Source organism: Pleurodeles waltl, chromosome 4_2, assembly GCF_031143425.1.
Source record: "Pleurodeles waltl isolate 20211129_DDA chromosome 4_2, aPleWal1.hap1.20221129, whole genome shotgun sequence".
NCBI lineage: Eukaryota > Metazoa > Chordata > Amphibia > Caudata > Salamandridae > Pleurodeles > Pleurodeles waltl.
In genome coordinates, this window is record NC_090443.1 from 283140251 (window position 1) to 283154591 (window position 14341).

A 14341-nucleotide genomic window follows, 5' to 3' on the forward strand; every position below is an offset into this window, starting at 1 on the left:
CAGTTTATCATTGAAACAATTACTTAACAGGTGTTCTTTCACAAATAAATTGTACAGCCCATCATAATTACTTACACCACTGCCTTGAATCCAACCATCTAGTGTTTTCACTGAGTAGTCTACAAAGTCAACCCAGGTCTGGCTCGAGGATTTTTGAGCCCCCCTGAATCTAATCCTATACTCCTCAGTGGAGAATCCAAAGCCCTCAATCAGGGTACCCTTCATGAGGTCATAAGATTCTGCATCTTGTCCAGAGAGTGTGAGGAGTCTATCCCTACACTTTCCTGTGAACATTTCCCAAAGGAGAGCACCCCAGTGAGATCTGTTCACTTTTCTGGTTACACAAGCCCTCTCAAAAGCTGTGAACCATTTGGTGATGTCATCACCATCTTCATATTTAGTTACAATCCCTTTAGGGATTTTCAACATGTCAGGAGAATCTCTGACCCTATTTATGTTGCTGCCACCATTGATGGGTCCTAGGCCCATCTCTTGTCTTTCCCTCTCTATGGCTAGGATCTGTCTTTCCAAAGCCAATCTTTTGGCCATCCTGGCTAACTGGATGTCCTCTTCACTGGGGCTATCCTCAGTGATTTCAGAGGTGTTGGTCTCTCCTGTGAGGGAACCAGCATCTCTGACTATTATTTTTGGAGTCAGGGTTTGAGGGACCCTGTTCTCCCTAGATAGGACTGGTAGGGGGGAATTGTCCTCCAAGTCACTATCCTCTTCCTCTGAGTTGCCACCCTCAGAGGGGTTGGCCTTTTCAAACTCTGCCAAAAGCTCCTGGAGCTGTATTTTGGTAGGTTTGGGGCCCATTGTTATTTTCTTTATTTTACAGAGTGACCTTAGCTCCCTCATCTTAAGATGGAGGTAAGGTGTGGTGTCGAGTTCCACCACAGTCACATCTGTGCTAGACATTTTGCTTCTAAAAGTTGGAATACTTTTTAAGAATCTACAACTGGTTCTAGAATCTAATTCAAACTTTTACAAACTTTTAAACTCTAAAAGAAATGCTAAACAGGATCTAACACAAGGCCCTAGCAGGTCTTTTAAGAATTTAGAAAACTTTTCAAATTGCAAAAATCAATTTCTAATGACAATTTTGGAATTTGTCGTGTGATCAGGTATTGGCTGAGTAGTCCAGCAAATGCAAAGTCTTGTACCCCACCGCTGATCCACCAATGTAGGAAGTTGGCTCTGTATGTGCTATTTCAAAGTAAGGAATAGCATGCACAGAGTTCAAGGGTTCCCCTAAGAGGTAAAATAGTGGTAAAAATAGATAATACTAATGCTCTATTTTGTGGTAGTGTGGTCGAGCAGTAGGCTTATCCAAGGAGTAGTGTTAAGCATTTGTTGTACATACACAAGGCAATAAATGAGGTACACACACTCAGAGACAAATCCAGCCAATAGGTTTTTATATAGAAAAATATCTTTTCTTAGTTTATTTTAAGAACCACAGGTTCAAATTCTACATGTAATATCTCATTCGAAAGGTATTGCAGGTAAGTACTTTAGGAACTTCAAATCATCAAAATTGCATGTATACTTTTCAAGTTATTGACAAATAGCTGTTTTAAAAGTGGACACTTAGTGCAATTTTCACAGTTCCTAGGGGAGGTAAGTATTTGTTAGGTTAACCAGGTAAGTAAGACACTTACAGGGTTCAGTTCTTGGTCCAAGGTAGCCCACCGTTGGGGGTTCAGAGCAACCCCAAAGTCACCACACCAGCAGCTCAGGGCCGGTCAGGTGCAGAGTTCAAAGTGGTGCCCAAAACACATAGGCTAGAATGGAGAGAAGGGGGTGCCCCGGTTCCGGTCTGCTTGCAGGTAAGTACCCGCGTCTTCGGAGGGCAGACCAGGGGGGGTTTTGTAGGGCACCGGGGGGGACACAAGTCCACACCGAGATTTCACCCTCAGCGGCGCGGGGGCGGCCGGGTGCAGTGTAGAAACAAGCGTCGGGTTCGCAATGTTAGTCTATGAGAGATCTCGGGATCTCCTCAGCGCTGCAGGCAGGCAAGGGGGGGATTCCTCGGGGAAACCTCCACTTGGGCAAGGGAGAGGGACTCCTGGGGGTCACTTCTCCAGTGAATGTCCGGTCCTTCAGGTCCTGGGGGCTGCGGGTGCAGGGTCTCTCCCAGGCGTCGGGACTTTAGGTTCAAAGAGTCGCGGTCAGGGGAAGCCTCGGGATTCCCTCTGCAGGCGGCGCTGTGGGGGCTCAGGGGGGACGGGTTTTGGTACTCACAGTATCAGAGTAGTCCTGGGGTCCCTCCTGAGGTGTTGGATCGCCACCAGCCGAGTCGGGGTCGCCGGGCGCAGTGTTGCAAGTCTCACGCTTCTTGCGGGGAGCTTGCAGGGTTCTTTAAAGCTGCTGGAAACAAAGTTGCAGCTTTTCTTGGAGCAGGTCCGCTGTCCTCGGGAGTTTCTTGTCTTTTCGAAGCAGGGGCAGTCCTCAGAGGATGTCGAGGTCGCTGGTCCCTTTGGAAGGCGTCGCTGGAGCAGGATCTTTGGAAGGCAGGAGACAGGCCGGTGAGTTTCTGGAGCCAAGGCAGTTGTCGTCTTCTGGTCTTCCGCTGCAGGGGTTTTCAGCTGGGCAGTCCTTCTTCTTGTAGTTGCAGGAATCTAATTTTCTAGGGTTCAGGGTAGCCCTTAAATACTAAATTTAAGGGCGTGTTTAGGTCTGGGGGGTTAGTAGCCAATGGCTACTAGCCCTGAGGGTGGGTACACCCTCTTTGTGCCTCCTCCCAAGGGGAGGGGGTCACAATCCTAACCCTATTGGGGGAATCCTCCATCTGCAAGATGGAGGATTTCTAAAAGTCAGAGTCACCTCAGCTCAGGACACCTTAGGGGCTGTCCTGACTGGCCAGTGACTCCTCCTTGTTTTTCTCATTATTTTCTCCGGCCTTGCTGCCAAAAGTGGGGCCTGGCCGGAGGGGGCGGGCAACTCCACTAGCTGGAGTGTCCTGCTGGGTTGGCACAAAGGAGGTGAGCCTTTGAGGCTCACCGCCAGGTGTGACAATTCCTGCCTGGGAGAGGTGTTAGCATCTCCACCCAGTGCAGGCTTTGTTACTGGCCTCAGAGTGACAAAGGCACTCTCCCCATGGGGCCAGCAACATGTCTCGGTTTGTGGCAGGCTGCTAAAACTAGTCAGCCTACACAGATAGTCGGTTAAGTTTCAGGGGGCACCTCTAAGGTGCCCTCTGTGGTGTATTTTACAATAAAATGTACACTGGCATCAGTGTGCATTTATTGTGCTGAGAAGTTTGATACCAAACTTCCCAGTTTTCAGTGTAGCCATTATGGTGCTGTGGAGTTCGTGTTTGACAGACTCCCAGACCATATACTCTTATGGCTACCCTGCACTTACAATGTCTAAGGTTTTGTTTAGACACTGTAGGGGTACCATGCTCATGCACTGGTACCCTCACCTATGGTATAGTGCACCCTGCCTTAGGGCTGTAAGGCCTGCTAGAGGGGTGTCTTACCTATACTGCATAGGCAGTGAGAGGCTGGCATGGCACCCTGAGGGGAGTGCCATGTCGACTTACTCGTTTTGTCTTCACTAGCACACACAAGCTGGCAAGCAGGGTGTCTGTGCTGAGTGAGAGGTCTCCAGGGTGGCATAAGACATGCTGCAGCCCTTAGAGACCTTCCTTGGCACCAGGGCCCTTGGTACTAGAAGTACCAGTTACAAGGGACTTATCTGGATGCCAGGGTCTGCCAATTGTGGATACAAAAGTACAGGTTAGGGAAAGAACACTGGTGCTGGGGCCTGGTTAGCAGGCCTCAGCACACTTTCAATTGTAAACATAGCATCAGCAAAGGCAAAAAGTCAGGGGGCAACCATGCCAAGGAGGCATTTCCTTACAGCTAGGCACTGTTGTAAGGGCCTCATGTGCAGTCTTGCGTTTGGGACAATGGCTATGCATGAAGACATCATGCCTAGGAGTTGTAGTACCATCTTTGCGTGTATCTTTTGTGTTGGATACATGCGTTGTATGATGGTGTTGAAATTTCGAATTCTTTGTGGACTTGGAGTGGCTACTCCTTTTGATGTGTCTATTATGGCTCCCAGGTATTGTTGTACCTTGCGCGGCAGAATTTTGGATTTTGTGAAATTGACGGTGAACCCTAGTTTGAAGAGGGTTTGTATGATATGATTTGTGTGATTTGAGCACTGTATTAACGAATGGGCCTTGATTAGCCAGTCGTCTAGATATGGGAACACATGTATTTGCTACCTTCTTATGTGTGCAGCGACTACCGCTAGACATTTGGTAAAGACTCTTGGTGCGGTTGTTAATCCGAAAGGCAGTACCTTGAATTGGTAATGTATTCCCTTGAATACAAACCTTAGGTATTTCCTGTGCGATGGGTGTATTGGTATAAGAAAAATAAGCATCCTTGAGGTCTAAAGTTGCCATGTAGTCGTGTAGTTTTAGCAATGGCAATACTTCTTGTAGTGTGACCATGTGAAAGTGGTCTGATTTGATGAAAGTGTTCACTACTCTGAGGTCTAGGATTGGTCTCAGCGTTTTGTCCTTCTTTGGTATCAGAAAGTACAGTGAGTAAACTCCTGTGTTTATTTGTGTGTTTGGCACTAATTCGATTGCATTCTTTTGCAATAGTGCCTGCACTTCTATCTCCAGGAGATTGGAATGGTGTGTTGTTAAATTTTGTGCTATGGTGGTATGTTTGGAGGGAATTGTAGAAATTCTATGCAATAACCATGTTGGATAATTGCTAGAACCCAAGTGTCTGTAGTGATTTCCTCCCATGCTTTGTAATAATGACTTATTCTTCCCCCCACTGGTGTTGTGTGGAGGGGGTGAGTGACATGTAAGTCACTGTTTAGTAGTAGGGGTTTTGGGGCTCTGAAATCTTCCTCTATTTCTAGGGAATTGCCCTCCTCTATATTGTCCCCGAAAACCTCCTCTATACTGTCCCTGGTAACTGGACGGTGTTGCTTGTGAGGTGCTGGCTTGTGTGCTCTGACCCCGAAACCCCCCTCGAAAGGGTGTTTTACGGAATGTGCTGTAATTCCCTCTGCTCTGCGGGGAGTAGAGTGCGCCCATGGCTTTGGCAGTGTCCGTATTTTTTTTGAGTTTCTGAATCGCTGTGTCCACTTCTGGACCGAACAGTTCTTTTTCATTAAAAGGCATATTGAGAACTGCTTGTTGAATCTCTGGTTTAAATCCAGACGTTCAGAGCCATGCATGCCTTCTGATAGTTACAGATGTATTAATTGTCCGTGCAGCCGTATCTGCAGCGTCCATGGAGGAGCGGATCTGGTTGTTGGAAATGGTCTGTCCCTCCTCAACCACTTGTTTTGCCCTATTTTGTAAGTCCTTGGGCAGATGTTCAATGAGATGTTGCATCTCGTCCCAGTGGGCTCTGTCATAGCGCGCAAGTAGTGCCTGGGAGTTCGCGATGCGCCACTGGTTTGCAGCTTGTGCTGCGACTCTTACCAGCTGCATCGAACTTGCGGCTTTATCTGGGGGTGGTGCATCTCCAGATGTGTGAGAGTTGGCCCTTTTTCTAGCTGCTCCTACAACGACAGAGTCTGGTGGCAGCTGTGTAGTGATGAAAACCGGGTCTGTAGGAGGCGCCTTATACTTTTTTTCCACCCTTGGTGTGATTGCCCTAGTTTTGACCGGCTCCTTAAAGATTTCTTTCGCGTGCCGGAGCATACCAGGGAGCATAGGCAGGCTTTGGTATGAGCTGTGGGTTGAGGAGAGTGTGTTGAATAAAAAATCATCCTCGACCTGTTCTGAGTGGAGGCTTACGTTGTGAAATTGTGCTGCTCTAGCCACCACTTGAGAATACGCGGTGCTGTCTTCTGGTGGAGATGGCTTCGTAGGGTATGCCTCCGGACTGTTATCTGACACTGGGGCGTCGTATAGGTCCCATGCGTCTTGATCTTGGTCACCCTGGCTTATGGTGGTGTGAGCTGGGGAGTGTGATGGAGTTCGTGCTGGTGAGACGTTAATCACGGGCGGAGGAGAGGGTGGTGGGGTAACTCTTTTCACCACTTTTGGTTGTGGTGTCTGTTCAGTTTGGAACTCCAACCTTCTCTTTCTCCTAATGGGGGGAAGGGTGCTTATTTTTCCTGTCCCCTGCTGTATGAAGATACGCTTTTGCGTATGGTCCACATCAGTTGATTGTAGCTCTTCCTCAAACCTATGCTTTTGCATTTGGGAGGTTAGCGAGTGCTCTTCTGTATAAGAGCCTGAAGCTGGGTCGCTTGCAGTTTGTTTCGGCACCGAAACCCTGTCTGCGTGTTTTTTCGGCTCCGAGGTGACTTTTTTCTTTTTCGGGGCCGAAACCTCTCGGCGTCGATCTTCTTCGGTGCCGCTGTCTCGGCGTCGAGCCGTGTCCACACCGGCATCTCGGTGTCGAGGCTTGTCTCCAGCACTTTCTCGGTCCCGAGAAGGCTGCGTGCCGGTGTCTCGACCGGAGTCGGACGATCTCGGCACTGTTTGTGCCTTTTTCGTTGCCGACGGTCGGTCACCGAATTTATGGGTGGAGCCATGGCCTGATGGCAGTGGCGTCCCCTGGGCCTTGTAAATCTTCCTCTGTGTGGTTTTCGACGTCTTACTCACGGTTTGTGTATCGTCGAATCCTTCGGAGTCCGATTCTTGGATCGAGAAGGTACCTTCCTCTTCCTTTTCCTCGAACTCTCGGTGGGCTGTCGGCGCGGACGCCATCTGAAGTCTTCTGGCTCGACGGTCTCGGAGTGTCTTTCGGGACCGGAACGCATGACAGGCCTCGCAGGTGTCTTCACTGTGCTCAGGTGACAGGCACAGGTTACAGACCAAGTGTTGGTCTGTATAGGGGTATTTATTGTGGCATTTGGGGCAGAAACGGAACGGGGTCCGTTCCATCGGCGTTCTTCAGCACGCGGTCGGGCCGACCAGGCCCCGACGGGGGATCGAAAAACTACCCCGAAGGGCACCGGAGCTCTTCGATCTTCGATGCGGTGTTGAATCTAAGTACGCCGATCCCGAACGCAACAATACCGACGAAAATCTTCCGAAATTAGCTAATTTTCCGTTCCGAAACTCGGAGCGACAGGAACACGTCCGAACCCGATGGCGGAAAAAAAACAATCGAAGATGGAGTCGACGCCCATGCGCAATGGAGACAAAAGGAGGAGTCACTCGGTCCCGTGACTCGAAACACTTCTTCGAAGAAAAACAACTTGTAACACTCCGGCCCAACACCAGATGGCGAGCTATTGCAAAACATGCGTATCTACAGCGACAGATGCCATCGAACATCTGGATTCGACAGCTGGTGAGGACTTGGTGAAGTTGGCTTTGACGAGTAGATGCCACTGCAAGCCTGATTAGGTGTCCACAGGCCATGAAGGTGTTAAAGATGCACAGATGCATTCTGTCCGAACCCAATGCCGTAAAAAACACCAATTTAATATTGGAGTCGGTGAACATGCACATTCTCTCATAGAATAAGAGACTTAATGTCACATCAGCAATAACAACAAGACTTCTAAGAGAAAAACTAATTTTAAAGTCCAAGCCCAACACTAGATGACTGGAGTGTGCATAGCATGTCTAGCTGCAGCAAATGCATGCTATGAATGGGATGCTTGTGAACAGTCATGTATCAGAATTCCTATGTAAGGATTCTTTTGCAGCTCATATGAAAAGATCTAAACTGCTATGTAATGAACATCTAAATCCTCTGAAAACAGAGGTTCACCAAACTGCGTTAAGAATTTGGCGATTGCTGCTAGATGAACTCTCAGGGTATACTATGTGATTAGATACCCTGATGAGGGGCAGTAATGCAAAACCCCTGCCAATTCCTGAGATACGTTCCCATACAGGCAAGAGTGCTGGCCAATGGCATTAACTTCTTTAAGCCACTGCCTGGCATTCAGGCTCTTGCAGTTGGCCGGGGTAAGGAAATGCCTTCCTTGGCATGGTTACCCCCTGACTTTTTGCCTTTTGTTGATGTCAGTTATGATTGAAAGTGTGCTGGGACCCTGCTAACCAGGCCCCAGAACCAGTGTTCTTTCCCTGAACTGTACCTTTGATCTCACACTTGGCACAGCCCTGGCACACAGATAAGTCCCTTGTAAATGGTACCCCTGGTACCAAGAGCCCTGTTGCTAGGGAAGGTCTCCAAGGGCTGCAGCATGTCTTATGCCACCCTGGGGACCCCTCACACAGCACATGCACACTGTCTCACAGCTTGTGTGTGCTGGTGGGGAGAAAATGACTAAGTCTACATGGCACTCACCTCAGAGTGACATGCCAACCTCTCACTTCCTATGGCATAGGTAAGTCACCCCTCTAGCAGGCCTTACAGCCCTAAGGCAGGGTGCACTATACCCCAGGTGAAGACATAAGTACATGAGCACTATCCCCTACAGTGTCTAAGCAAAACCTTAGACACTAAGTGCAGGGTAGCCATAAAGAGTATATGGTCTGGGAGTTTGTCAATTACGAACCCCACAGTTCCATAATGGCTACACTGAAATCTGGAAAGTTTGGTATCAAACTTCTCAGCTCAATAAATGCACAATGATGCCAGTGTGGGATTTATTTTAAAATACACCCAGAGGGCATCTTAGAGATTTCCCCCTGAATACCAGTCAGACAGCCTGCCACAATCAGACGAGTTTCTGGCCACATGGGGTGAGTGCCTTTGTCACTCTGTGGCTAGGAACAGAGCCTGTACTGGGCTGCAGGAACTGTAACACCTGGCGGTGAGCCTCAAAGGCTCATGCCTTTTGTTACAGCACCCCAGGGCATTCCCAGCTAGTGGAGTTGCCCACCCCTCCGGCCACTGCCCCCACTTATTGTGGCAAGGCTGGAGGAGATAATGAGAAAAACAAGGAGTAGCTTTCCACCAGTCAGGACAGCCCCTAAGGTGCCCTGAGCTGAGGTGACTCCTGCCTTTAGAAATCCTCCATCTTGAGAATGGAGGATCCCCCCAATAGGAATATGGATGTGCACCCCTCTCCTCAGGAAGGAGGCACAAGGAGGGTGTAGCCACCCTCAAGGACAGTAGACATTGGCTCCTGACCCCCCAGACCTAAACACACCCCTAAATTGAGTACTTAGGGGAGACCCTGAACCCAGGAAATCAGATTCCTGCAACCTACAACAAGGACTGCTGACCTGAAAGCCCCGCAGAGATGACAGACATCAACTGACTTGTCCCCAGCCCTACCGGCCTGTCTCCGGACTCAAAGAACTTGCACAGCGACGCATCCGACGGGACCAGCGACCTCTAAGGACTCAGACTGTCCTGAATCCAAAGGACCAAGAAACTCCAGAGAACAGTGGCACTGTTCAGAAACGACATCAACTTTGCGACTTTAAAGCAGCTTTTAAAGAACTCTCTCCTCCCGCTGGAAGCATGAGACTTCTCACTCTCCACCCGACACCCCCGGCTCGAGTTCAGGAGAACCAACACCGCAGAGAGGACTCCCAGGCGACTACGATGACATGGTTACCCTGAGTCGACCCCCCTGCACACCCACAGCGACGTCTGTAGATAGGATCCAGAGGCTCCCCCTGATCGCAACTGCCTGGTAACAAGGAACCCAACACCTGGACCAAGCACTGCACCCGCAGCCCCCAGGACCGAGAGGAACCACCTTCCAGTGCAGAGTGACCAGCAGGCGGCCCTCTTCCTAGCTGGCCCGAGAAGCCCCCCTGTGCCCTGCCAGCATCACCTGAGTGACCCTCCATTGCTTTCAATAGCAAACCTGACGCCTACTTTGCACACTGCACCCGGCCGCCCCTGCGCCGCTGAGGGTGTGTTTTGTGTGCCTGTTTGTGTCCCCCCCATTGCTCTACAAAACCCCCCTTGTCTGCTCCCCTAGGACGCAGGTACTTACCTGCTAGCAGACTGGAACCGGAGCACCCCTGTTCTCGATAGGCGCCTATGTGTTTTGAGCCCTCCTTTGACCTCTGCACCTGACCGGCCCTGTGTTGCTGGTGAGGTGACTTTGTGGTTGCCTTAAAGCCCCAACGGTGGGCTGCCTATGCCCAGGAGACTGACTAAGTGCTTTACTTACCTGAGAAACCTAACCAGACTTACCTCCCCCAGGAACTGTTGATTTCTGCTCAATGTCCACTTTTAAAACAGCTTATTGCCATGTTAACTAAAACTGTGTGAACTACTGCTTTGAATCAAAGTTCTATACCTACCTGTGTGAAGTACCTTGCATTTTATATACTTACCTCAAGCCTTTAATCTTGTGGTTCTAAATTAAATTAAGAAAATAATTTTTTCTTTATAAAAAACTATTGGCCTGGAGTTAAGTCTTTGGGTGTGTGTTCCTCAATTATTGCCTGTGTGTGTACAACAAATGCTTAACACCACCCTCTGATAAGCCTACTGCTCAACCACACTACCACAAAATAGAGCATTAGTATTATCTAATTTTGCCACTATCAACCTCTAAGGGGAACCATTGGACTCTGTGCACACTATCTCTCACTTTGAGATAGTATATACAGAACTAACTTCCTACAGCTGGTTCCTGGATGACACTGAGTAGTGGCCCAGAAATAGTTGATTCAGCAAAAAGATGTGCTCATATTTACTGGACACAAAAAGCACACCCATATCTGCACCCCCTTCTCACCCAACCTCTGCCCAGCATTTTCAATCACTACAGTCTGCTAAAATAGCAGTGTACTGTATTAGCATGTATGGAGCTTTATAATCATTCAATGTGCTTTCAGGCGGCTGTGGCAGGATAAGTAATGTATGCATTTTCCACATGGCCTATACGGGAACCATTTTGCTCTCAGGCATGAGGTCTTGGTGTAAAGCTCATATCTCAACAGTCTTGTGGCCACACTTAAGCACAGCATGTACAGAAAATGTGGAAGTAATAAGCACTACTGCGTATTTATTTACTATACCTAACTACGTTTTTTAGGTGCGAGAGGTGCTGGATTAGGGAAGTTCACCTCATGGCCACCTTAACAGAAACAAAAGACTTCATACAACCATAAAAAGCAGCAGGCTACCAGACAAAGGGATACGTAGCACTCATTTGCTCCGGTGAAAGTCTGTATTCCAGCAGGTCGGTTACTTGCGTGGATAATCAAGCTTGAGGCCAAAATCTCCTGAAGAGACATCTGATTTTACAGTTTCACTCTTATTCAAGGATGATAATGGCTTCATTTTTTTTAATAAAGCAACAATAGGACAATGGGATCAGGACACTGTACTGAACTCTTGTGGCTTCCTGGCAAAAGAAGAGTATAATTCGGTGAAAGCAACAAAGAACATGCTTATGCCTATCACCATCTGTGATCACAGGACAAAGAAAGGCCCACTCGAGGAGCTGGATAGGCTACTCTATTAAAAGATTTAGGAGGATTCTGAGTTCAACCATTGATATTCAGTCAAAGTATTGTATCTCTGAAGGATCCAATGTGGGAGGGGGGTAGAACAAAGGCAAGAAGGATGTTGTGAGAGTAGGTGCTGAAAAGTGTAGGTAAAAGGTAATTGGCTAGGATCATAGGGTCTAAGGAATGGGGAAGGAATGATGGGTACAGGAACCTAAGCATTGCAATTTAACCAGGGAACTGGAGTGTGGAAACAAAAAAAGGGGTATGGAAACAGAGGGGAGGCTTAAAGCGAGAGGATGGCAGAGCACAGAAAAGGAGTTGTGGGTAAAGCGTAGAAGAGGAGAGATAACAAAATGGACATGATGGGAAAGGATGGCAGAGAAAATAAATTGATAGCTGAGCCACGCAGAGAAGACCGACAAGACTAGGAGCAAACTTACAAGGATATGATGGCAAACCAGAATTGAGAAAAGGGCTTGAAGGAGGAGAACAGCAAAGCCTTACCCTGTTGGCCAGATGGTGTCATTATGAAGCACACAGATTTGGTGCATCTTCCGGCTGCATTCTATACATTCAACAAAGCTGATGAAAAAAGAAACTGTGTTATAATAGACCACAAAAGCTTCCGCCGGGCTTCATTTTCATGTCAAGAGATCAGGGCCTAGAGGTCACACTTCTCTACAGAGGTCACGTCCTACACAATGCACGCTCTTGTATAGACATCAGCATTTGCTCCTCTGATAAATGAATCACAGGCTGTTGCAGAGGCCAGGAACATGGGCACTTTGCATACGGAAGGCTTGTTAAAGTTTATTGCCACATGCTATGATATGGCCAAAACACTTGCACTTCAACCAGATGAGAGGTCACAGAATCACTTACAGCTCAGGGTCCAGTGTGTCGTTCTTCCGCTTGGAAAATTGCTCTTTGCCAATTGTCCTAAAGAGAGAATACATATTTGTACTTAATCTAACTGCAGGCATCTTGTTGGCGTAACACACACATGACAAGTTTTCAAAGTCATACACCTGTGACTGAACCACAAGCCTGCATGAGCAATACACATGCATTCCAATCACCTTATACACTTTTGCCATGTCTGACAAAGAATACCAATTTCAAACATTCTCAAGTTATACATATGTTATGAAATCACATCATACATTCACAAGATTGGACAAAAGCGACCAGTCACAGAGCAAACAATCTTCATGTGAAAAATGTTCTCACACAATACTCGGCCAGATCTAATACAGGGCATCAGTCACTTAAGAGACGTTCAAAAGCATCCTTGAGAGATAAGGGAAAGTTACTATGTCACACAGTACTGGTATTTCACTCACAACCTCTGAATACTTTCCACACTATAAAGAAGATCCCACACAGTATTGAAACAGTCAGAATATAGCAGAGCTTGGGATTTAAGACTATGTTACGGTTATGAAAAGTATTCCAACAATGACTGATCTTTGGGGGGCATTTTTAAAATACACTGGTAACCAACACATGAGCAAAACCATAGAAAATGGAAGGGTCAAAAATATCAGAGGAAGATGGCCATCTGGACAGCAAATACATTTCCAGTCTTCACTATAAATGTTTCATCTAATTTGAAGGAGCAAAAACAGTCAAAAGGGTATGCCTAAGGGAGTTCAGTGCTATAGCAGATTTGCATGTTATACCTTCAAGTGAACGTTTGAATCCATGCAATATTTTATTCAGAACATCTGGACAGAAAACAATGCATTGTCCTACAGACCTCTGCCAGGACTTTATTTCTAGTCAGCACTGCTACTAAACAAAGCCTCACCTGAAGAAGTCCTTGGAAAACCCATCAATGCCAAATTCATTGATTTCACTGAATATGAAATCCAGCCACTTCATCATCAGGAAACATCTTATAAGATCTGAAAGTGATTCACAAATTTGCCTTCCCTTGTGGGGAGACTTAAGTAACAAGTTACTTACCTTTAGAATAGGTTTTTAGGTTGAATGGTGGTAAGTTTGCATCCTCTCCTTATCTTGTCTTCTGGCAGATGGGCCTGGAAGTTTAGTTTTCTTAACATAAATGGGATCTTTATCACTTAAAACCTGGTTACCTTTCTTATGTTAGCTACTACCTCAACATCACACATCTGACGTCAACAGGCAGCTCTACTCCAGCTTGATGACAACCATGAGACTGGGCCAATGTCAGCAAGATGCAGTAAAGGGGGTGGGCGTCTGAAGGGCCACGAGTAGGTAACGCGGGATTCCAAAGGGAGAAGAGGTGCTTTTCCAAAAATATGAACACTTTCCCTTTGTTACTCCGAAGTTGTGTAGTGGTAGGGTGTGTCTGCACAAATCACAACAAAGTGGTCTTACATAGTTCTCTACTCAAGAAGGCATTTGCTTTTGCAGAAACTTTGGTGGAATGACCACAAGGCTCACTTTTTCCATTTCTTTAGTGAATTGATGGGTCTAACATCACAGACCCAGCAGTGAAGCAAGAACTGAAGGCACTCAGTAGTCGAAGTGTGTCTGAGATTACTTTCTTGCTCAGATTAAAGAGTACTTCTGGAGTGTATCCAACTGTCTCAAACACACAAAAGGAGTTCAGAAACCTCAGATATAAATTAAGACTCTACAGAAAGGATAAATTGCTGAACTATAATTCTAGTTCTCTTCCAGGGGAATCCTTCTCAAAGTCATAAGCACTGAATAGTCCTGCCCACTTGGGTTGATCCTGGAGCACTTTACAAATATTATACCTACTGGCGGTCTCGCCAGTAGGCAGTTATAGTTAGGACCAAATTTCCAATGGAAAAGTACCTTTTGACTTGCCTATATCTTTGGCGACGTTTGACGATTCTTCATGAATTTTTCAAAAAATAAAGTGTGCCCGAGAATCTTGCTGTACATGGGAAGTTTTGGAGTGATCCACCAAGCGAGGGTAGAGAAAGAACAAAAAACAAAAAAAAGGGGGGGGTTTCTAAAAAAAAAAAAAAGTGCATTTCC

General features: G+C 47.1%; 1 protein-coding gene across 7 annotated transcripts in view; it reads right to left on the reverse strand.

Moving 5' to 3' along the window:
* Positions 1-14341, reverse strand: part of EP300 (E1A binding protein p300) — a 498766-nt gene that overhangs the window by 100087 nt on the left and 384338 nt on the right. For all 7 annotated transcript variants that reach the window (XM_069231138.1, XM_069231137.1, XM_069231136.1 and 4 more), the window contains 2 exons: positions 12227-12283; positions 11849-11926 (listed from right to left, as the gene is read on the reverse strand). In XM_069231138.1, coding sequence (XP_069087239.1) covers positions 11849-11926; positions 12227-12283 — 135 coding nt within the window. The remainder of the gene's footprint in view (positions 1-11848; positions 11927-12226; positions 12284-14341) is intronic.